At 40.2% G+C, this 24136-nt stretch overlaps 4 protein-coding genes and 1 pseudogene across 4 annotated transcripts; 3 read left to right on the top strand and 2 right to left on the bottom strand.

Moving 5' to 3' along the window:
- The first annotated feature begins 732 nt into the window (after positions 1 to 732).
- Positions 733 to 2408, top strand: LOC140783393 (phosphoserine aminotransferase 2, chloroplastic-like). The gene has a single exon (XM_073130311.1). The coding sequence runs from the start codon at positions 859 to 861 to the stop codon at positions 2128 to 2130; it is 1272 nt and encodes a 423-aa protein (XP_072986412.1). The 5' UTR covers positions 733 to 858; the 3' UTR covers positions 2131 to 2408.
- Positions 2409 to 4130: 1722 nt separating this feature from the next.
- On the bottom strand, positions 4131 to 6040 carry LOC140784142 (uncharacterized). Its single transcript, XM_073131411.1, has 4 exons — positions 5881 to 6040; positions 4843 to 5065; positions 4697 to 4740; positions 4131 to 4544 (listed from the first exon to the last, which is right to left on the bottom strand). The coding sequence occupies exons 1-4, from the start codon at positions 5932 to 5934 to the stop codon at positions 4329 to 4331; spliced, it is 537 nt and encodes a 178-aa protein (XP_072987512.1). The 5' UTR covers positions 5935 to 6040; the 3' UTR covers positions 4131 to 4328.
- Positions 6041 to 6165: 125 nt separating this feature from the next.
- Positions 6166 to 11020, top strand: LOC140783761 (DEAD-box ATP-dependent RNA helicase 38). The gene is made up of 8 exons (XM_073130832.1): positions 6166 to 6536; positions 6962 to 7255; positions 7334 to 7561; positions 8343 to 8408; positions 8682 to 9083; positions 9171 to 9279; positions 10437 to 10522; positions 10604 to 11020. Exons 1-8 carry the CDS (start codon positions 6288 to 6290, stop codon positions 10664 to 10666), a joined length of 1497 nt encoding a protein of 498 aa, XP_072986933.1. The 5' UTR covers positions 6166 to 6287; the 3' UTR covers positions 10667 to 11020.
- Positions 11021 to 11256: 236 nt separating this feature from the next.
- Positions 11257 to 13716, bottom strand: LOC140783838 (beta-glucuronosyltransferase GlcAT14A-like; annotated as a pseudogene).
- Positions 13717 to 17297: 3581 nt separating this feature from the next.
- Positions 17298 to 19442, top strand: LOC140783485 (cation/calcium exchanger 1-like). Its single transcript, XM_073130416.1, has one exon. It carries the CDS (start codon positions 17570 to 17572, stop codon positions 19265 to 19267), a length of 1698 nt encoding a protein of 565 aa, XP_072986517.1. The 5' UTR covers positions 17298 to 17569; the 3' UTR covers positions 19268 to 19442.
- The last annotated feature ends 4694 nt before the right edge of the window (positions 19443 to 24136 follow it).

Raw genomic sequence — 24136 nt, forward strand, 5'->3', positions numbered from 1 at the left:
GCAGCGTCCATCCAAGAGAATGACGTCGGTGCTTTCCTCAGACCTCAGGAGAAAGATCTCACCGTTGTTGTGTGTGATCTCACCTACTACTTACTTGCTTTCTCCCTCTAATCTAATGGAAGCTTTCGGGTCCAACCAGTGGGCTGTCGCTCTTTCTACCAGATTCCAAGACCACCAACACCGGAAAAATTACCTGTCTACCCTACAACGCTCTTCTATCTCAATTTTTCTGTGTAAACTTGTATGATCTTTTCCACAGAAAATTCTACGTCTTGGATATTCCTTATCCCTCTTTTGAATTGTATTTGATTGTATAAAAGAGTACTAATAGGATAAAGAGAATACGTTTTGTTATCCATAGGGTTTCTTGATCATATTATAATGAGCTGCACTATGAGCCTATCTGAGTGTATTAGTCCCATCGAGAGACTTTATTAGGTTCTTACGGAACTAGCAAGAGAACGAGTGACATCCTCCTTCTGTCTGTTTACAAAGTAAAATTCCACTATATCAGACGCAATTTGTTAAACTTAACAAAATCAATAGAAAAGGTATACCATGATCATAATATAGTTATATACTTCATACTGAAGTTTGATCATACAATGAATAACATACCTTAAAGCTCCTTATAGTATTGTCTAATATTATATTAGATTAATATTCGATTCGAGGCTACTATCGTCATCCTACATTACAAGATATAAATAAGTCACAAGCCCACTCACCGCCATATATTAAAGCTTTTCCTCTCTCCCTTTTCTCCTCACCAGACGCCTCTTTCTCCCAACCACCTAACCCTCCTCTTTTACACCCTTGCTTCTCTCCTCTCCTCTCCTCTCCTCTCCTCACCACCAAATGGCAGCCGCCACCTCCTCCTCCTCCGCCAACTCGCTCCTCCTCCATCACCCTCTTCACCCATCTCCCAAACGCATCTCCCTCTTCTCCCCCAAACTCATCTCTCTCCACCCCAAAAGGCTCGCTTCCATCTCATGCGCCGCCGTCACCTCCCATCCTCCCGTCTCCCCATCCATCTCATCCGACCGCGTCTTCAACTTCGCCGCCGGTCCGGCAACCCTGCCGGAGTCCGTCCTTCTCAAAGCCCAGTCCGAACTCTACAACTACCGAGGCTCCGGCATGAGCATCATGGAGATGAGCCACCGCGGAAAGGAGTTCGATGGCGTCATCAAGAAGGCCGAGTCAGATCTTCGCACACTTCTCGGCATCTCGGACGACTACGCCGTCCTCTTCCTCCAGGGTGGCGCCACCACCCAGTTCGCCGCCGTCCCCCTCAACCTCTGCAAGCCCGAGGACGCCGCCAACTACATCGTCACGGGGTCGTGGGGCGACAAGGCCTTCAAGGAGGGCCAGAAGTACTGCAAGGCCAACCTAATCTGGTCGGGAAAAGCCGAAAAGTACACCAAGATTCCACCTTTTGATTCCGTCGAGCAGAACCCAGATGCCAGATTCCTCCACATCTGCGGCAACGAGACGATCCATGGGGTCGAGTTCAAGGATTATCCGGTTCCCAAGAATAAAGATGCCATCTTGGTGGCAGATATGTCCTCCAACTTCTGCTCCAAGCCCGTAGATGTCTCTAAATTTGGAGTGATCTATGCCGGGGCACAGAAGAATGTGGGGCCGTCCGGAGTCACAATCGTGATCGTGCGGAAAGATCTGATCGGGAATGCGCAGCCGATCACGCCCGTGATGCTCGACTACAAGATCCACGCGGACAGCGCCTCTCTCTACAACACCCCGCCGTGCTTCGCGATCTATATCTGTGCTCTGGTGTTTGAGGATCTGCTCGAGCAAGGTGGATTGGCAGAGATCGAGAAGAAGAACCTGAAGAAGGCTGGTATTCTCTATGATGCCATCGATGGGAGTGGCGGATTCTATGTGTGTCCAGTCGAGAGATCAGTGAGGTCGCTGATGAACGTCCCTTTCACGCTGCAAAAGAGTGAGCTTGAGAAGAAGTTTATCGAGGAGGCTGCCAAGGAAAACATGCTTCAGCTCAAGGGCCATAGATCGGTCGGTGGAGTTCGTGCTTCGATATATAATGCCATGCCATTTGCGGGTGTGGAGAAGCTGGTTGCTTTCATGAAAGATTTCCAAGCAAGGCATCCTTGAATTGGGTGGTGTGTCTCGGCTTTCTGTTAGAGTAGGTTCTTTTTCATCACGAGTTCCTGGCCAGTATTGCTTCTTCCCCTGTCAGCTGCCATTACTCATTAGTACTCTACTGTTATTTAACTCTTTTGAACTGATGCCGTAGAAGTGTATCGTCACCTGAATCAAAGTTTGGATAGCCAGACATTGTTACTCAGGTGGACTTATGAGGATTCCTTTTTGTCTTCAATATCTGTTGTTACTTAAAAAGTTCTGGAATAAGTATTGCTCATGTTAGTTTAGGACACGGAATTATGGAAACTGGATGTACTTTCTTTTCTCTAGTTCAATCAATTGTTGCACTGTTTGTTTAGAATATAAAAGTTGAATGCATATAGAGACTGGTAGCTTGTTCAGTATTTTCTCTATGAAGATACTGCACCAACTTCTGCCCAACATTAACTATATCTGGAGTTCCTGGCCATGATTCCCCAAGAAATAGCAGGTATGAGTTTCTCATATAGTTTATACTTATCAATTATCTGATAACTTTGAAGAGCATGGGGTAATTTGGTTTATGTTTCTACTTTCTAGTAAGCTATCAGTACCATTTCTTTATGCTAAGGTGAGGATTAGCTTTTCTGTGAGTCCTTTTAGGGGGTGTACCCATAGGATTTGAATAAAATTCCTCTTTCATCAGGATTGAGGATTTTGGTGACCGAGCAACCATGAAGCCCGGCCGCAAAGCTGGTATTTATATTCAGAGCTGCTGGAACTATGATTTTGGCGAATCTAAAATTAGCTTAAATTGGTCCACTTCATTATTGAATTACTGTCTTAGATTGAAACACATTCCCAAGTTATTCATTTGACTTATTCCAAGTTCAAGTTGCTTAACTAAGCGCACCCTATGTCCTTGGAAAGTGTTTAAGATCAAAAAAACTAGACACAAGCTATAGATCCTGAACACTGGTAAAACAGGAATTTGTTAATTTTCTGCTTCTTTGATTGATTTTTGTAGTCATACTGCGACAGAAGCGAGTTACAATTTTGCTATAGGAAATGTTGTCTTTCGAGTTCCCTTGAGCTGAATTTTGTTTGGTGAAAGCTTCATGATGTCTAAAACGCAGAACTTTCCATCCTCGTATCTTCATCACTATCTTTGTGCATGATTTATGATAGTGAAGCATGAGTATGCGATTCATAAGCTGCAGTCAGTCACGTTCTGATTTGAGAGCTGCAACTTTCATTATTCCATTTGGCCTGATTTTTTTTTTCTTCACAGTGCTCTCGCATTTTTATCTCCTATTTGAATCGCAGTTAATATGCAAATGTGCGTCCTCTCCCACCCCACATAGAAAGCTAAGCTATATTCATCACAACCGCCATTACTGGAGTTGAGTTGTGGCTTTTTTTGTAGGAGTGAGTCCAGAGTCCAGACTAGTCCATGAGTCCAGCTTTGGTATCCAGGTACCTTCACCAATGTATGTCATGGCTTGCAGTCAATAAAGCATAAAACGTGAGATGCTGTCTTGTGCTGCCGATGTGCCTTATCAAAGAACTCGCCTGCTACAAACCGTTGAGTTTTTTCTACATCAAATATGAGATAATCACGGGTTCAAAAAAGGAGAATTCCTTTTTGTAGCTTTTAAATTTTTTGAGGATATCATTATTTTCTTTTCTTTTTTTGCTTGATGCCAACTGACTACATTAATTTAATTAAAGGAAGGTGCTGCCTATGAGTTGTCGTTTTTCCTTTTAACAATCACAAGGTGCATCTCAAGTAAGCATCACGTTCCAATTGTCTTATGGTGCTAATATACTCAATGTGGTGAAATTATTATTTTGGGTTTCGACCTAGTTCCTTGTTAATGTTGATGTACATACTAAAAGGTTACAAGATTCGATTCTCCATCTTCACTCAAGGGTAAACAAAGAACAGTTATATCAGGTTAATTTCAGAATGCAAATCGCAACAAGCATATAGAATGCAAAAGAGGAATTCAATCACAGCAGACACATGATAAAATGGAACATAGTGCATAAAGCTTAAGTCGATAGATGTGAATACAATATTATACATCAATCCTTTCATCTTCGGTTACCAAATCCTCACATTCCTTTATAGCCTCGAGCAATTATTACTGGAACACTTTTGTCCAACAAATGCTAAATGTATAAAATATTCAGATACAGAATGCTTGTACAACTCTTGTGGGAGTTTAACCAGACACATCACTATTTAACAACACCGAGTCAACATCTGAACTGAAATATGAGATTAACCAAGGAAGAGATTCCAGAAAGAAGGTAAATATTCCTCCAAGAAGAAAGATGAAGACAAATGCGAACAGGAGCTTTCCAAGATACTCCAAAGTGAAGATTGGCGTAAATCCAGCAGTTGGCTCCTTCTGCACAGATTGGAATTCAGGTTGCTTCTGCAAAACAGACAACAAATAACCAAGGAAATTTAGTTGAACTGGTATTTGCTTACTTAGACCATGTTAACTTTAAAAGGAGGAAGCAAGGAATGATACTCGACAAAAGCATGGTGCACTCATGCAATCGAATAAGATCAAGAATTACATACCATTGTGTTAGGGAGACGCTTTGAAGAGTATGCATCTCCATCTCCTAATTTTAGAAATTCAAGAAAAGTACACATACATATGTTAACTTCCCAATTCAATAAGGTGGCAGGCATATCTGCAACTAATTACAGGTATCAAGTAGTACCTTCTTCAGTAACTGTCTGCAATTTCCAGCCTTTGCCATAATTTACAAGAATTGCATTAGGACCAAAACTCACAGGCTCTTCCCCTTCTTTTATGGCTTCAATGTACAAGGCTGGTGGAGCACCAGTCAATTTGCGATTTATCATATACAGTGCATGCCGGGCGTCGGTTCCAGCTGCAAAGCGTCTAACCTTCTTGGATGTCTTGCAAGAAACCTCCAAAAACTGCTTGTAAAGTAAGTAGTACAATCTTACCATTATTTAATGAAACAAAATTGTGAAGGATAACCTCCAAAAGTATCTATAGCTTAAATCTTATGACAATAAGGTGCTAACAGCCTAACAGACGTTGGAAGATATTCTACAGGCAAGTCTTCTATTATTTCTTGTTAACATACATGATACATATCAATGCAATTATGACTCTCTTTTTTCTGGACAAGAGAAAATCAAAGACATGTACATGAAACAAAATTAAGAGAAGTAATGTGCAATCGCCAGGTAATGATTATATAGTTCTTGATCTAATTTAAGCTCAAAAGCCCATAATCCATTCTCTGAGTTGATACAACTAATTAAATATATGCATTTTTTAGAACTCCAATCATTTCAAATTTGGAAATCGAGATGGTTAAGAACAACAGAGTTATAAATCTTTACAGGTACTATTAAGTACAATCCGAAAGTGTTTCAATTGAGTAATCTCCAAATCGCTGTAATTGGCAACAAAACCAAAATTTGATGACAAACCACTAAAATCTTAGAGAAAAGTAAAAGGTAAAGCATTTCGTGAAAATGGTTAGCTCAAGTCCTTGCAGAGAATGCGAAAACAATTTCCTACACAAAATTTGCCATTAACAACACGAGCATGAAGGGAATGACCGGGAAACAAGAGAACAAACGACCGTGTACGGCAATCTAACTAAAACAACAGGAAAAACGAATATCAAACCCAAACAATCTAACCAACAGAAGTAGAAGCAAAGAGAAAAAAAAAAACCCCGAACAATTACAGCTCCATGCTCCATCATATATATTACCTGTGGCTGAGAAGGCTGGGGCATCTCCTGTCCCTCATCTCCCTCTTCCCCCATTGAAAGAGATGGTTTAATCTCAAAAGATTCCTCCTCGGATTTTGGCTCCGCTCGAAGGAGATCAAACCATCTACGTTGACTTCCTATCTTGGTATTGCAAAGATAGGAGGTTTAAACTTTATAGAGAAAAGGAGAGTCGAAAATCTAGACAGGCTGTTATATGGGCTGAATCTTTTTTATTACGGCCCACATATGGGTTAAGTGCTGCTAAGTTGGGCCGATCCATTTCTTAAGGATTAAGGCGGTTCTCTACTCCCTTGGTTTGGAAGTCTCGTGCTCTATAAAATGCTCCTACATCGCCGTCTTAGTTTGTAATTTTCTCCGGTAGATTTCTTCTTTCTCTATCATCCTCAATGGCCGACAACAACACCAGTTCGGACGCGGCGCCGGCGCCGGCGCTGCCGACTGTGACGAAGAAGGAGGAGAAGAGATCTTGGGCCGACGAGGTGCCCGATGAGGAGGAAACCGCGGAGGCGGCTGTATCATCTTCCCAGCAGTCGGGAGAAGAGACGTCAGAGTTGAAGGCGATCGAGTCCCTCAAAATATCCGACGAGGACGGTGGACCTGCCCTTGAAGAACCCGAGGACTCCGATATCAAGGCCGTAAGGATCCCTTCCTAATGCTATTCCTTCATGCTAGGGTTTTTATGACGTTATTAGATTTCGAGTTGTTCTGTTCGGATTATTGGAGGTGGAATCCTAATTCGGTGCGCGGAATAGTTTGGAACTTTAGAAAATTTGCGTATTTCGGATTCTTTCATGAGTACGGTGCTCTTGATTCATTCTTCCTCAGTAGAAAAATCGTCTTTAATCGGGATTGGCTTGATCCCGTCTCGTTCTTCCGCAATTGGGGTTAATTGTGATTCCTTCAATTAGCAAGGTTGTCGTTTCCTTTCTCGATATCGATCTTTGAGCTTATTGCCGTGAAGAGAAATCTAAAGCAAAGGTCATGGCGACGACAATGACGCCATATGAGATTTTTAATTTGTTACACTGATTGTATGCCTGATCTGCAATTCGGTGCACAGGTTACATCTGGTGATACTGTATATACATCTGCTCTCAAGTTTGAAGACTTGAATCTATCAGAGGAGCTTCTGAAGGGTTTATATGTTGAAATGGGCTTTAGTAGGCCCAGCAAGATACAGGCTGTGACCCTTCCTATGATTCTGACACCACCTTACAAAGATTTGGTCGCCCAAGCTCACAACGGCTCAGGGAAAACCACATGCTTTGTGCTTGGAATGTTGAGTCGAGTTGATCCGAGAAAACAAGTGCCTCAAGCTATTTGCATATGTCCCACCAGGGAGCTGGCCCTGCAGGTTTGCTGGCTTGATTTGTTTGCTTTGTGCCATTCCCTTGCGTTCTGACATTCTCTGACTGTCTGCAAAATAATGCAGAACCAATCTGTTCTTCTAAGGATGGGGAAGTTCGCTGGCATAACTTCAATGTGTGCTATACCATCAGATTCCACAAATTTTGTCCCAATTGCAAAACGCCCTCCAGTAACTGAGCAGGTAGTTATTGGCACTCCAGGGACAATTAAGAAGTGGATGTCATCTAGGAAGTTGGCAACGAAGGATATCAACATACTTGTTTTTGATGAGGCAGACCACATGCTAGCGGAGGTAGATTTTGTATTATTTTTCTCTTAAGTTGCATGAATTTCATTCTGCATCAATAGAACTTTGTTACTCTGATATATATTCGTTTCTACCTTTCTAGCATGTACATCTTCCTCCTAGTTCTAATTGGCTGTATGTGAACCTCTGTGCATCATTTGTTAGCTTATTGCAGTACTTGCATGCTTATAGACTCATCTTAAAGATATAATCTAGTTTGTAGATTCAGAAAAAAAAGGGATGCATTTATGAGGTAAATCTTTGGCTTCTAAAGGTATAGGGCATTCTTAACATCAATTTGATTGGATCAAATTTTTTTCTTCAACTCAAAGCTGTAATGCTGGTGGAAAACAGAGGTTGAGATCACTGTTGTGACTGTCATTTGAAACTATCACATGAATTTTGTTGCCGCTGGTTGCTATTGAAGTTATCACTAGAAATCTTTTGTGTCAATATATGAAGTGATGAGCTAATGACCTCGGTTGTGAGGTTATTTTATGGATGTTACTAAAAATAGTTCATTCGAGTTAGTGGATAAAGAAGTTACAGATTTTCTATTTTTGATACCTAACTCTTGTCTGTCTATGCATGATCTTTCCACTGTGTCTGTACTTTGAAATTTATTGAAATCATGATGCTAAGAAGTTTAAGCCTGTCTAGATAAAATGCAAATAGATCTCAGGTAGATCCTTTTCCTTGTGTAAATTAATTTTTGTGTTATATCTGATGCTGTTTGCTACTTTTTCAGATGTAATTTTTGTACTAATGTTTCTTTTTGTTGTTGTAGGATGGCTTTAAGGATGATTCAGAAAGGATCATGAAGGATATTCAAAGAGGCAGTGGACACTGTCAGGTCTGTCTCCAGAAATCATAAGATAATTGCTTTCTTTATTTTACCTGGAATCATGAACCCTTAGTTGTTTTCTAGAAAGGTACTTTGGTTTTCTTTAGATCAGATTGTGTTGGTACAAACTAAAGGTTTGTTTTTTGTGTTCTTTAATTTTAATATCCCAAAGTCAGATTATATTTATACTCTTCTTTCCTGTCTTGGATGCATTTCTTACACCATTATTTTTTATTGGAGAATGAGCTTGTTGTTTACCATTTCCCTCCCTGATTGATATAGGTGCTTCTGTTTTCTGCGACCTTCAATGAAACTGTCAAGGCATTTGTTTCGAAGGTTGTAAAGGATGGAAATCAAATATTTGTGAAGAAAGAAGAACTCACGCTGGAAAAAGTAAAGCAGTACCAGGTGCAGTGTCCAAATGAAAGGGCTAAAATAGATGTTATAAAGGACAGGATTTTTGAGTTTGGACAAAAGGTTGGACAGACTATCATATTTGTCCGTACAAGGGATAGTACAAGGGTCTTACACAATTCCTTGGCTAAAGAGGGTTACGAGTGCACTTCAATTCAAGGTGCTCTCAGGCAAGAAGACAGGGACAAGATAATAAAGGAATTTAAAGATGGTTTCACGAAGGTTCTGATAACCACAGATCTCCTTGCTCGAGGTTTTGATCAATCACAGGTACGACATATCTAGTTTAGCAGAGAAAATATTTTGTAATGTTTGCTAGTGATTAAGTGATTTTGATGTGGTTTTTTGTTTTCAAAGGTTAACTTGGTTATCAACTATGACCTGCCTGTCAAGTATGATACGCGAGAGCCTGATTTTGAGGTGTACTTGCATAGAATTGGTAGAGCTGGACGCTTCGGGCGCAAGGGTAATCTTCTATTCAGTTCTGATGATTTTGTCTACTTCTTAATTTTGATCAATAACTATGAATGCTTGATTCTTCGTTGTCCATATTCACTTAGCTTCAGCAAGTGGAATCCTGAGATTACCCAATAATATATAGAGAGTTTTCATAGTGTGTCCCTATATATTGGTTGCACAAAGTAGAAACTCTCCTCATATTGCTTAGTTTATGAATTTTTCGTGCTTGCCTTTATATATCTGATTTCATGGTAAACCAGTAATCATATATAGCTAGTGACAGGAAGAACATATGAATTGAGAGGTGTTTGTAGATGAAGTCAGGATATTTCATCTTTCTGTTGTCCTGGTGGAAAATGCAGATTGATTAAAATGTTCCCCCGTTTGTCTCTAAAATATTTTGAGTAACTAGATAGATTTCCTATTTTTTGAATGATGTCGGATCACTCATTGGGTTTTGAGTATCTGATATGGTGTAGTACATTTAATCTGCCTGTGCTAGTTCATTCTTTTTATGAAGGTTGTAGCTTTAATCTGATTATACAAGTTTTTGAAAGCCCTTTGTCTAATTCTACTGTTTAGTTGAGAAGCACAAAGTTTTACCTACTGTATTAACCCAGGATCAGAGGATGGACGACTTAACTAGTATCTCCTACTAGGCCTTTGGGTAAGTGGTAGGTTTCACTCTTGTTCTGTATGGGGAAAGCTGCAATAATTTGTATATCATTGGAATCAAGTTGGTTGAATTCTTAGAATTATCTTTACTAGCACATGTTCTACACTACATGGAGAGTGTAAAGCTCATTGACTTCGTTTAAAGTATGTCATTGAATTTTAAGGGCTTAGTTTGGCTAATGATTCCTTAAGGGCATGCATGGGGTAACTGTTAGTTTTAAGAGTAGTAAAGAAAGAGTTCTGCTGAATTGACTATTAGTTGGCAATGAATCGCTTAACTTCGTCTTTTATTTCTGATGGCTTTGGTTGCTGGCGACTTTAATCTTTTGGCCTTTTTAGGTGGACATTCAGTTTTCTTTTTTTTATTATTATTTGGTCTGTGCTTCATTTTCCCAAGGTTTCCAGATTGCATGGTACTCCATTTTTGAGTGGCGATTGCATCTAGATAACAAGTTTGAACGTTGATTATTTCGTTTCTGATGGCAACAGGAGCTGTTTTCAATTTGTTGTGTACTGATTGGGACAAGTCAATCATGGAGAAGATTGAGCGTCATTTCCAACACTACATTCCTGAGGTAGCATCGTTTTTCATACTATGTTTCTGTAGGTATTCTTTCAATAGACTGAGTCAATTGAATGGACCATAAATCTTTCAGGTTCCTAACTGGAGAAGTGAAGACGACTTTGAGAATGCACTCAAGGATGCCGGCTTGCTATAGAATGTGTTTCATACCACTGAGTGATGTGAACCATGTATTGATCATCCTGCTGAGAAATCGACACTGAGCTGTACAAACTTGAGCCCTATATATCTTATATCTTGATCGTTTTGCTAAGTTATCTATTGTGGCGGAGGGTCATGTCTAGCAGGAGTTTTTTTGTCCTTTCCTTGTATTCTGTACCCACAGTGTTATTGATAGCTGCAACTGGATTTCCTTCATCTGTGAAGCAGAAAGTGTTTGATGTTCTTTTACCCACCAATTATAAGGTCGTTAAGACTGAATTCAGCCTTGAGCTGATGGCGTTTGAACTGTTTGAAGATTAATTACTTGAAAAGTCGTGGAAGTTGATGATATTTTGCTTTCAATTATTTATTTTTATCTTTACTCAAATAAGTGTCTTACGAATTTCCAGGAGAACCATTTCGACTTTGTGATTAAACAATGTGGTACGAGGACCCCAAATACGAATATGAATTGAAAGTGCATCAGAGGGTTTCACTTCTGTTTGAAAGTCTCTTTTTTTTTCTTTTTCTCCTTTTTTGTGTGAAGTGCATCAGAGGGATTAACTTCCTTGTGAAGTCAAGGCATGCTGTTGAAACATACAGATATATTTTATCTTTCCTTCAGAATATACTGATATGTTCATGTACCTTGCAGAATATTTTGTTCTGCAATGATGAGCAAACTAAAATCCTTTCCCAACGTGTTGCTAAGAATTCCCAGTTCCTCCCAAAATTGCATGTGCTTTTAGTTTCGCTGTACATACCTCTATAGATTATTTCACCTACACTGCCTCTTACTGAAATTTCTATCAGATAGAAGCTTTGTTAGCAAAGATTTCAATCTCCTAGAACCTGCACCAGTCTTCAGAATTCCGAATCTTTCTCTGCTGTGAGCACTTGAGCATGTCCTTGACTCCCCATCAGTACACCAACCACCGTAAGTGAACTGCCCATTTCTTCGTCGAAGGAGCTCTCTGTCGATCTTAACGAGGACCGGGTCATTCTTTTTGAACTTCCTTGCAAATGCTGCACTGCTGAAAATCATTTTTCTATAGTCCTTCAATCCTAGGGGCAGAGGGTGCTGCTTTGGCGGATTGTCCCACATAATATAATGGAGATCATGATTAACAGTTGTGTTTCTGTAATAATTTGAGTTGCAGATCACAGTCTGGAAGTAGCCCTCCGGCGATGAGATGAAGTTGGAGTAGTAGAGAAGGAGGGTCCTTGGTAAGTTGTCCCATCCTAGAATGCAGTACTCTGCGAAAGATCTCGACACACAGTCCAAGCTGAGCCTGAGGATAATCGTTATTTCTAAGCTTCGGTTACTTAAAGGATACATACATACATACATATATATATATATATATATATATATATATATAGATGATGAACTGATACTGAAATCAAATAATTTCTTTGGTTTTCTCTAAGGAGTATCAGATCTGAGGTTTTGAGTTTAGAAAGATTTATGAATAAATTGAAGGAGTAATACATTAGCATAGCTATAAAGGGTATGTTAAATTCTAAAATATATCTCCTTATTAATAGATTGTTCCTTGGCAGGAGCAGCAAGACATGTGAGCTTCCAAGGGTTACTGCCATAGCATGTGCTTTCTGAACTCGAACTAATAAAAGTAGAGGTTCATTAATTTGTTCTGTTCACAGGCCACATGAGCACTCAGACCGGTATGACACATAGCATTTATAATATATAATATTGTTTACTGAGGTTTTAAGCAGCATAAAATTGGTATTCACATGCATGTTTTACTCTAGTCATGTCTCATGTACTTCTTGACCAGTAAGCATCCGTACTCTCATAAGCCATATTTCAATTGACAATGGTGTACTACAACAGAATTTTCAATCAACTGGAACCCCAAAAGTTCCTGACATATTGGAGTTTGTAGTCCATTCTTGTTTGGCATTTAGCACTATGCTACGATCTAATCTCGATATCATTGTTTTATTATTAATCTTTCATTCGTAATAAGACAATCCTATGCAAGAAAACAGAGGTGAGTTTGAATTCATGCCTGTGTAGAGCTTGAAAGCAGTAGGCAGACTCCTTTTAGCACCAGAACGGATGAACTCCGATTTGTTGAGATTATAGAGCGCAGGGTCTATGATGATTGGCCTTGCCCTTTTCTTCCTGAGATACTAACAAACGTAAACATCAGTAGAACAGAAAAAAAAAAATTAAAAAAATTCACTTCGAGTACCAATATCACAATTAACAATGCTGTGGAGTTGTTACATTTTCCAACCCAAGTGGCTTGTGTGCTCTACGAAGCTGAGATCTCTTGGCAATTCGGAGAAGGCCGCTATTAGATCTGCACAAGAGCTGAGATGAAATTACCCCCAAATAAACAATCGGCCAGAAAGCTACTAATTTTCAATACTTCTTAAACCATATATACCATCTTGGGTAATCAATGGATAGTCCGAGGCACTGAGGTTTATGAACCAATCCCAGTGGCATCTCCTCAGAAGGATGGATATAGCATGGAGGGTGGTGGAAAGCATGGTGGGTCCTCTGTATGTCACAAGATTGGACTTCTTGACGATCCAAACGTTGCCCGTTTGGGCAAACGTGGGTTGATCTGAAATGAATTTGGATAGGTGGCGGCGTTCTTCCGGCGATGCTTCCTGATCGAGATGGAGGAGATAGTAGTTGGCGGGGTGGTAGATCGCCGTGAGGGTGCGCTTTAGCCGACCAACGTCGCCTTTAGATGCTGAGATGAGATAGGCGAATGCGACTGGATATGGTTTGGATTTGGAAGAGGACTGCTTGGCGTGGTTGGTGGTTCGAAGTATGGAGATGGGTAGGAGAGATGGAATGAAGAGAAGGGAGAGTAGGAATGTGGCGAAGATGAAGGAGGTCATGATTTCTTTGATCCCCATAGAGAGAGAACCAATGGAAACAAAAGTGAATTAGGAAAACGAGAGAGAGAGAGAGAGAGAGAGAGAGAGATAGAGTATGCAATCCTGAGTTTTTGGGAAGAAAAGGAACAGAGTGGACTACAGATAAGACATTTGGAAGAAAAAAACAATTTTTTTTTAATGTCTTGGGTTGGTTGAGAAGATCTAAATTGTAGAACTCTAAATAAAGGATTTCTTTTTTTAACTGTTGTTATTAATTATGTGGATTAGTTCTTTGAAGTTTTCTAATACCTCTCAAGGAAGGGAGTAAAGTCAAAAAGTGTTCACAGGTCACGAAGAATCTTAGGCTTGTGAATGGTTAATTAGCTTTTTGTGAGTAGAAGCAAAGAAAGATTTTACTTTCCGTGACAAGCAAGAGGAGAAGATGGTAGGAGAAAGGTAGTTATCAGGATGGGTGGTAGTTAAAAGTGATGATGATTGGGCTCTTCCCCCTACCGCATCCCCATGCCGTAGTAGCTTTAAAGTGTTGGATTAGATTTAGATCTGAACTGATCTTATCTGGTGGTTCCTTCCTTGGAGGGGAGGACTCATAGCCATAGGCACTTTTTTTTTATCATTCATAAATTTAAAGGCTAGATATTGACTGAATAAAGAGTCAACTCTCTCTAGATATAAAGTCATTTAGGTTCCACCGAGCTTTTAGCTGTCTAGTTTAGGATTCAAGTCATATACACCGCTAAAAAATTACTCTGAACCAAACGTTGTTGAGATCTAGTTTAAACTATTATGTTGTCAAGTTATTTTTTCAAGTTAACCGCACTGCCGAGCCATCAACCAAATCAAACCAAGCTATCAAATCACCAACCAGCAAATAATTTTTCCACAATATTATTTGGGATTAGAGTTAAACCCATAACCTTTTTTAGTCACGATGGATGCCCCTCTCCTCCGGGAAAAGTAGGCAAGACCAGATCCGAGCCCTCGCTGCAAGAAATTCCATGAAGGGGTTACTTGGCGGACCGTTATTGGCCGGCAAAAAAGTTGGAATGGCAAGTACTCCCAATTCTTGCGTTCGGAACTGCAGGCCATCGCATCTCATCTCATCTCATCTCATCTCATGTGATCCGATTCCAATGTCGGCCGAAGGTTGTCCACATCGAAGCCACATGTCAAATTTGAGCATTTCTAATGTCTGGACTCCCCTTTAACTAAACCTCAAGCCTTGTTCCCTTCTTTAAGACGCTTGGACCTTATTCAGAAAAATTACTTACATTTCGTCTAGGATTATTATTATTATTATTTTATTTATTTATATATATTTATATATACCAGTCATAAATTAAAATTTTCTCAGCAAAAGGCAGTTCACTGATTATTATCATTAATTGTCTTGAAATTATCTCTAGTCAAAGTAAAAGATGCGATGCCACATTGCTGCCCATATCATTATAATGTCATGGGTTTACTTTCATGGGCCATAGTGGGCTTATACATATATATAAACGACATGTGCCCTACATCGAGGCTTCTGTACATATCGTTTCCTATATGTACAATAATAAATAATAATAAAGTTCTTGCCGGAGTAAAATAATAGCTGGACCCAATTCTGGTGCCCTAAATAATGTCTGGTACTCAATGTTGTTAATGGGTCAGAATTTACCCAGTAGAGGGCCCAATGACAAGCTTTGGGCCGAAGCTTGGGTGTGTTGACATCTCGGACCCAAAAATCACCACTAACCACTAGATAAAGTAATCATTTTCTTTAATTTTGGGTTGGCAAATTTATTTGGCATTGTAACAGTAGTTTTGTTGTACATATCACATTATACTAAATCAACCCTAGCTCCCATCCTTTCATAGGGAATTAAAGGTGAAGGATATGGCTCCGACTAACCAACTCCAATAGAGTTGATAGGTATATTCCTCGTGACCAAGGAGTTTATGAGTTCAATTCCAACTCAAAATAATATTATAAAAAAATTATTTCGTTGTTTGGTAGTTTGTCTCGATTCAATTGAAGCTTGGTAGTGCAGTTAGACGTGATCAAACAGCTTAGCCTACCTGTGCCCGGCCCGGTTTGGACCAAGCTAAGCCCGGGCCAGACATAGTTTAGGCTCGGCCCGGGCCGAGCCCAAACTACCCATGGGCGGCATGGGCCAACTCTTTGCTCGCCCGACCCGGCCCAGAAGCCCGCCCGTTTGGCCCGCAATTAGGCCTGCCCATTCTGCTACAGTGTTTATCCGTTCTACTACAGTAAAAACCAACTAAAATTTTGGTGTTGTACCATTTTACATTTTTTTAAGCACACATTTAAAATTTTTTAATTTGTTATTTTTTTAAATAGAGGAATAGAAATATTTAAAAAAAGCTAATAGTAAAAAAGAAATTAAAAATAGCTAAAATGTGGTTGGGCCAAATGATTGGTGGGTCAGGCCGGCCCAGCCTGGCCCGACCGGCTAGCCCGATCTCTCACGGGCCGACGAGCACTAACGGGTTAGACTATTCTAGCCTGGTTCGAGTAATTGGTGGGTCGGGCCATGAACAAATACATAAGCTCGATTGGCCTGAAAAAGCCCGGCTCACCCGATGATCATGTCTAAGTGCGCTTAGTTTGAAGAAACAGCTCAACAGTGCTAATAGCTTGGAGCAGGTCTCGACGGCATTTAATTCGAAGCAATTGTTCGACGACGCATATGACTTAAAACCTAAACTAGATAGCTAAAAGTTCAGTAGGGCATAATTGTCTCCGTATCTAGGGAAGGTTGGCCCTTTGTCCAATCTATATCTAGCCTTCGGACTCATGAATGATAAAAAAGAAAAGGTATAGCTCGAGCTCCGGCTCCAATTATATTATATATATATTATTATATAGTCGTGAGGTCGAGTCACTTTTGGGTGCATCGATCCAAATGTGAGACCAAAGACCGGATCAGTTTAATTATATATGGATGCATCAATCAGCATGTATGAAAGGTCATAAAGCCCATTAACGTCATCTACAGTTTGTCGTGTAACATGTCATTACCAATATTAAGTGATAAAAATGATCCTGGCCCCCAAACAGTGAATCCGTATCTCACTTCACCAGTGCAACTAACATTTTCCTCTCTTTCTTAGATTATATATCCATGCATGTGTCTAAAGGAAGTTTCCGTCCGGCTTCCGGATGCCTCCAGTACCCGGCCCCCTTCTTACCCTCTCTTTTCATTTTGGGAATCTACGCACTGTGTCCCTACTCTTATCACAGAAATTTTTTTTTAAATTTTTTTTTAACAAAAAAAGTAGAAGATTCTCTGCACGAGAGACTGCAGCAATTTTATGCAGTCTAGCTCCCCCTCTTGGCAGAATTTACCTAGCTAATAAGAGTAGGAAAGAATGATGTGGAGCGTACGTAGAGATGGAATTCAATCGGCATCTAGGATTCTCTAGGGTTTAGATTCTAACCAGTCAATTAAACATACAAAGTCTGTAACGTTTTAAAAGATGGACACATTGAAAATGAGACTTGGGTACATACATACGTTCGATCAGCATCACCTCGACTATCATAGTCGATCGGCATGTGAGTATTCTAATAGGTATCGTATTTGATTCCAAGTTTCCAACACACATTTACCACGATATGTATTTTTATTTTTAATTTACTTGGTACATTTAGTATTTGTTACAGCTCGCTAGTCCCGAGTGAAGCCCACTCTGTCTCAAAGGCTAGATAAACCTCTACAAGGCTTTATAAACCTCACAGAATCCTAAGATCCCAACCACCAAAAAGGTTTAACGAGGTGTTCTTCTCTTCTCCTCTCACTCTACCAGAAGAAGGTTTCGATCCTTTCAAACCTACCCTAAGGCACCGCCATTAATTTTCACCATACAAACATCGATCTTTGGGTCATTTCACCTCGATCGATCTCTAGACTTCTCTTCCCTGTGTCGTCACCTTGGGGCATACTTCCTCTCTTTTGGTCATAAAGAAAGATAGAGCTAGAGAGAGAGAGAGGTAAAGCTAGCATTAATGGCTTTTGTCTTCTCCAGCAAATTGAAGGCTTTCATAAACACAACATTCCTCCTGCTGCTATGCTTCTTCTTCACAACCCACATAAGGTCTCCCTCGCCTTCCTTCAACCTTGCAACCCTTAAGGCTCCTAAAGGAGATGGCTGCCATGGTCTACAAAGACTCCAAGACCACCACTCCAAGTGCCTATACCTCAAGACCCACATACCATGCGTGTCTCAAGGCTACGTCAACTACCTTTACATATTCTATTGCGTCTGTGAAAGACATCCCATATTAGGCTACATGCTTCTAGCCCTTTGGCTCTTAGTTTTGTTCTACCTCTTAGGTAACACAGCATCCCAGTATTTTTGCTCTTCTGTGGAGAGCCTATCAAGGGAGCTGCGGCTCTCGCCAACCATAGCTGGGGTTACACTCCTGTCGTTAGGAAACGGCTCGCCAGATGTATTTGCAAGTATAATTTCGTTTAGGTCTGGGTCAGGAGAGGTCGGCCTTAGCAGCGTTCTGGGTGGTGCATTCTTCGTGTCGTGCGTCGTCGTCGGCATTATTAATGTCTGCGCCTCCAGCTCAAGCTCGGCATCTCGGACGGCACGCATCGACCGCTCATGCTTCGTGCGCGACGTCTGCTTCTTCATCGTCGTCCTCTCGTCGCTCCTCGCCATCCTCCTCGTCGGTCGCATCAACATATGGGGCGCCATGGCGTTCACTTCCCTCTACTTCGTCTACGTCTCGATCGTGTCCGCTACGCATTTCTGCCGTGACGACAAGTATGAAGACCTCGTCGTCCCGATCCTGGACGACGAGGAGCTCGACGAACCCGTGTCGGGGGCGAAAGAGGTCACTATCGTGAGCAACAGCCAAGAAGATGATCATCTAGAGCCATCAACATGGACCGTGTTCAAGGAAACAGCATCGTTCTACATCAGTTGGTTCCTCTACCTCATCGACATGCCGCTGTATTTGCCCAGGCGGCTAACGATACCGGACGTAACGGAGGAGAGGTGGTGCAGGCCATTCGCAGTGGCTTCAGCCACACTTGCGCCGGTTCTTGTAGCCACCTTATGGAACTCCAAGCGAAATGGGATGGGAACAAGGGAAGGGATGACCATCTACCTCTACGCAGGATTGGTGGGCTTGGTTGTGGGGATCATCGCATTCCGCACCACGAAAAAAGATAACCCACCAAAGAAGGTGCTATTCCCATGGCTAGCAGGAGGATTCCTCATGAGTGTGCTATGGACTTACATCATCGCAGAAGAGTTGGTAGGACTCTTGGTGTCATTGGGTTACATCTTTGGCATAAGCCCTTCGATACTAGGGCTCACAGTGCTTGCATGGGGGAACTCCATAGGTGACCTCATCGCAAATGTCGCCATGGCCATGAACGGAGGACAGGATGGGGCCCAGATTGCCATATCTGGGTGCTACGCTGGTCCCATCTTTAACACATTGGCTGGGCTTGGGCTGTCACTGTTGGTAGCTGCATGGGCTGTTCACCCTGCCTCCTTCGTAATCCCGGTGGGCCCCCAGCTGTTTGAGATTCTAGGCTTTATGATAGCAGGATTACTGTGGGCATTGGTCATCCTGCCAAGGAAGGACATGAAACTGGATAGGGTATTGGGTATTGGACTCTTGGCTATCTACTTATGTTTCCTCTCATTGAGGCTGTCTCAGAGCTTAGGATTGATGCAAGTTTAACCAACTTGCTTGCATGCGGATCTTCTTCTAATTCTCATCCCAGAGGGTCTAATATGCTAGCTGCTATTGAGAGCATGCAAATTTTATTCAACTCTTTCTTGATATATAAATAACTTCTTGTAGCTTGTCTTCCTAATATTTCAATCCCATGCTGCTAGCTGGCCGTTTGATTTAATTTGCTTTATGCTACGTTTCCATAATGTCAAAACCAATCCTGTATATTGTTGGTTGCGTTGGCATATCTAGTATATGATAAAAGGAGATATATATATATATATATATATATATATATATATATATTACTCCAACATCGAGCAAGGCTGTTCAATAATTGATAGGTAACCAATATATTAGCTAGCTCCAAAGTGCCTCTAACTAGCTAGCTAATATATGTTACCTGGCCTTTGAAATACTAGGGCTCTTCGTGTTGCCTGTTGTTGGTGCCTCTTACTATTCTGCCAATGTAGAGGAGGATTTTGAAGGGATATGCATGTATGTCTCTGTGTTGCATGTACTCGTACTTATGACGTTACCGAGGCTTTGTGAGTTACTGTTCCAGGGTTTAAATATATAAATAATAATATCTAAACAATATAATATAGAGGTCCTTGACATATCCTCCTCCTTGGAGACTTCCCAGAACTCGGGTTCTACTGCAGCATCTAAAGCGTCCATCTCCGTATTTTGGTTCATCTTAAGGTGTCACATGTGCATCATTTATCGTGTAAGTAGTCGTAAAAAGACAACCATACTTCACATGCAGCCTCATAAGGTTGCAGTACTCTGGCAGTTGATTTTTAGAGTACCCAAAAAAAAAAAAATTTAAAAAGAAATTAGCAGAACGTGCCATCATTCTTTAATAGCCAATCATCGTTAACATTATCTATCTATCTATCTATTAATTTGAAAAGACAATAAAGAAAGAAAGAAGAAAACTTGTCCTTTACCTTTTGCCATGCAGAAGTTGTCTCGACTTTCGACTCGATTCAACAGAGGAGTAACGCTACCTCTTAATTGATGCTGCACACTAGAAACTTAATTAAACTAAAAACTGTTGATATTATTGTTAGTCCTAAGAGCCACTTCAATGCATTGTATAAGTGTGCGTACTACTTCCTACAAGGAAAAGTGGTACAATACGTGATGCAAACTAATAAAGCATCCGACAAAGAAAAAGATAGGTAGGTGCAGCATTGAGAAGAATATTTTAGCGCAATCAATCGAGTTTATGTATAGAAAGATATGATCTATTGAATTGTCATAATCGATCACATTCTATTCTTCATGATCTCATTTCATACTGCAAAATTCGAAGTACTCCCAAAGCGTACGTCCATGTATTGGATATTTGGACATGACTCTCAACTCTGGATGCTTGATAAGATGGAGATCGAGATAGTTCAGAGTAGGTACGTACGGTCGTTACGTATGAAGCACGCATGAAGGTGAGTGCCAATGTATAATGGGATCCATGCATAGTCCGAGTATTTCGGCATTGTCAGTGACTCAGTGCCACTTGCGAACTGTTCTTTTATGATCGCCGATCGATGCATACTCAAAAAGAAGCTATTAAATATATAAATATAAACACGATAACCTAGGCAGCCAAAAAGAAAAGAGACAAAACTAACAATAGTAATAAATAAATAAAAATATTTATTATTACCTGCCTCAAGTTCCTGGAATCCTGTTAACTGCTTTCCTGGAACAAATGTTATAACCATATATGTAAACTGATACATGTTCTTTACTCTGACATAACATAATAAAACCAACAGGGATTGAATTTTCGAAGAAAAATAAAAGTTAATAATAGATCACTTGTACGCACTCTAATTTAGTTGAATCGACGAGGATGAATCCTTTGGAGCTCTTGCTTTAAATAATCAAACCCTGACTGTACATTTGTCAAGGGAAAAAAGAAACACAAGGATTATAATCATGTTTTCTAACCAATCCAAAAAAAAAAAATCATAAAGTACTCAACCACACGTATAAAGTATCACGGGTTTTAAACTTTTTTTAAGTAACACTCCATTTGTTGCCCTTTCAATCGGAAAGAGGATGCAGAAAAATGAGATAAAAGAAGAAATCGTAGTACATAAAAAGGAAGAATTCATAGTACAACCTGTTTTCCTCACCTTTTCTTTACAATTGGTTTGGTAGGCCTCGTTCGAACACACGAAACACCAACGAGGACGACGCACATGGCCGGATCAAAGTAAAGACAATACGGTAAAATCTCCATCGGTGATAATTAACGAATGGTAAATAATAATTACTATTATATATACAGGAAATGCACAGTATGAATTTATTTATAACAAATATTGTTAATTAATGTAATAAAAGTGCTGATCATCATATATCCAACCAACCTCACCTCACCTCAGATAGTCAGATGTAATATTCTCGCATGCATGGATACGGAAGAAGAAGTAGAGAGGAAAGCAAATTAAGGACGACGACATGCGTTGCCGAACACGAATTCCGAGGTAGGCGTCTCTTGGGAGGTGGGTCCCAGTCCGACTCATGTGAACCCGGTTTCATTTGGCCGGCAGGCAAATAAGACGCTTAGTACTTGACGATGTTTTGGAGCGGCTCGGACCGAGTGTCAGGTTGGACCGGGACCCAGCCCTAATCCCCTCAGGCCTCAGGCCTCAGGCCTCAGGGCTCAGGGCTCAGGCTAAACCCCCTCCTCTCTCAGAACCCCAAAACTGTCTTAAAATGTCAGTGACTAGTCATGACTTAAATTGGACTCTTACTTTTCCTTTTTTTTTTTTTTTTTTTTTTTTGTTCTTTTCTCCCAATGCTCTGGTTTGACTCGTGAAGGTTGGCTACTTGGTTAAGAAGAAAAAAGAAGATAATAATTAAAACTAATTAATTGCTTCCTGCTTAGAGATCGCATATGTCTTATATATATATATATATACATGATCATGATGATTAATAGATAGACGTAGGGAAATGAGAGCCTTATTGATGAAATTAAATTTAATTAACTTGAGAGAGGGTAGTTTGCAAAATTACTACTGTCCTTATTCTGGTGCATGCACATGTACATAATAGACAGACTCACGGAAATGAGAGCTTTGTTGATTCCCCTTTCAACTCTCATTCCCTTGTGTGGTTGCTATCAGCAAAGGTGCAGATAGCATAAAAAAGTGGAAGTTGGGAGACAAGTATGTAGCTCATTCCTTTTCATATCCTCTCTCCTTTTCATTGAAAATTTTAGACGAACTTTTTTCCTCAGGACTACAATCATTGAGGCAGTACCGACATAAAAAGTACTGACAGAAAAGTAATATATATTATCACCAACTTATTTGATATACGTACATACATACATACATACATACATATGTATAGTATCACTGACTGATTAATATAAGTTGTTTGGTGTTTGAAGGAAATGAAACGAAGGCATTTATCTTCTTTCAGAAATGTTTTCAAGAAGCTGTTGTTATTCCAAAGGACCAAGTGTGCAGAAAGTTCCTGGATGGTGCATGCAAGATATCGCAGAGCACAACAGCTGTGATTCTTGTACCTGTTTGTTGTGCTGTTCATGATTTCTTTATATTTTCTTTGAAGTTTTTTTTGTACGGATTTCAAACTCGTCCGTTGGCACGATATAAAGAACCAAAACATGGTGCTTGCTAGATTTACCAATGAATTCATTACCAAATCTTTCTTTTTCACAGTTTATCCAACCCCGACTCTAATTTCAAGTGTAATCCAAAGGAGAGTTTCAGATAGGAGTGATAAGAGTTTAATTGATTTTGAAATATAGGAACCGAAAAACTATACGATTATATATCTATATATAATTGCATGGAGGAAGCAGTTGTTAATATATAAGCAACATTTGAATTAATAATAAAATTGTGGTTTGAATTCCTGAAAACCAAGTACAAGGAGAGGAGCAAGCATCCAAAAACGTCTTTCTAAAGCGTTACTTCCAACAGCAACGACCAGTTAAAAGAATGATTTGTCGACAGGTCACAGTTAATTTTCTAGAGACGGTAGAGTAAGCACGTGGATTATAACACTGTATGCAGAGAGAACAGAGAGGCAAATCGTCTAGATATACTTGTTATCAGTAATGCTTCACAATCAAAGTACGAAAAGATATATTCCTCATCAATATATGCTCTGATATCTGGCATCACCAGAGCGAGAAGCTCATCGAATCTCCATTGGGTCTGCACACCAAACTGAATCAATAGGACTCGTGATGCTTACGTATCAACACTAATCAATCAGGGCCTACTTGGCTCATCAATGTACAATGAGTTGGTTTACTTTACTTGTTACGCAAAACTCAAATTGAATTTGAATTTCCACTAGCTAAATTAAAATGACTTGTTGGCCTGTAGGATTGAAGTAAAGCCCAGTCAGAGCTTATGTTAGTTACTGGGTTGATCAAGGCTTTGGCCCAGAATAAAGCCGAGTGTTTTATTATTACAGTTATACCCACCACCCGCTCCCTCTTACATATATATTTAAAGTTATGCCGGCCCCCCTTGAAGAAGAATAAAAGGAGATCCAAAACAAGTTGTTCACCGCCGATGGGGCGTACGATTGTTATGTCCGAGAGATAGTAACGATAGCAACCTGGCAACCATCGATTTTCAACCGTTGCTCATAAATTATCTTGGGCCACCAACACTCCCCACTAAAAAAAAAAAGAAAAAAAAAAGGAAAAATGTTCAGAGTTCAAAGTCATGCATGATAATGATGATAACTATATTTAGGCAGTAGGTTTAAAATCATGTTGAGAGTTGAAAATTAATCACGTTCGCAAGAATCAAGGGGGCCACCGTTTTTGGAGTTAGTGAAGGAGGAGAAAGGGGTGGGATTGAATTATGA

The sequence above is a fragment of the Typha latifolia genome, chromosome 1 (assembly GCF_019914945.1).
Source record: "Typha latifolia isolate L0001 chromosome 1, TyphaL0001v2, whole genome shotgun sequence".
NCBI lineage: Eukaryota > Viridiplantae > Streptophyta > Magnoliopsida > Poales > Typhaceae > Typha > Typha latifolia.

Bases quoted from the DNA above. Each gene is read 5' to 3' on its own strand.
- LOC140783393 (XM_073130311.1), top strand. From the start codon at position 859: ATGGCAGCCGCCACCTCCTCCTCCTCCGCCAACTCGCTCCTCCTCCAT.
- LOC140784142 (XM_073131411.1), bottom strand. From the start codon at position 5,934: ATGGGGGAAGAGGGAGATGAGGGACAGGAGATGCCCCAGCCTTCTCAG. The intron at 5,066-5,880 runs GTAATATATATG...CTTTACAAGCAG, and splicing joins CCCAGCCTTCTCAGCCACAG to TTTTTGGAGGTTTCTTGCAA. The intron at 4,741-4,842 runs GTACTACTTGAT...TTCTAAAATTAG, and splicing joins GCAGACAGTTACTGAAGAAG to GAGATGGAGATGCATACTCT.
- LOC140783761 (XM_073130832.1), top strand. From the start codon at position 6,288: ATGGCCGACAACAACACCAGTTCGGACGCGGCGCCGGCGCCGGCGCTG. The intron at 6,537-6,961 runs GTAAGGATCCCT...TTCGGTGCACAG, and splicing joins AGGACTCCGATATCAAGGCC to GTTACATCTGGTGATACTGT. The intron at 7,562-8,342 runs GTAGATTTTGTA...TTGTTGTTGTAG, and splicing joins CAGACCACATGCTAGCGGAG to GATGGCTTTAAGGATGATTC.
- LOC140783485 (XM_073130416.1), top strand. From the start codon at position 17,570: ATGGCTTTTGTCTTCTCCAGCAAATTGAAGGCTTTCATAAACACAACA.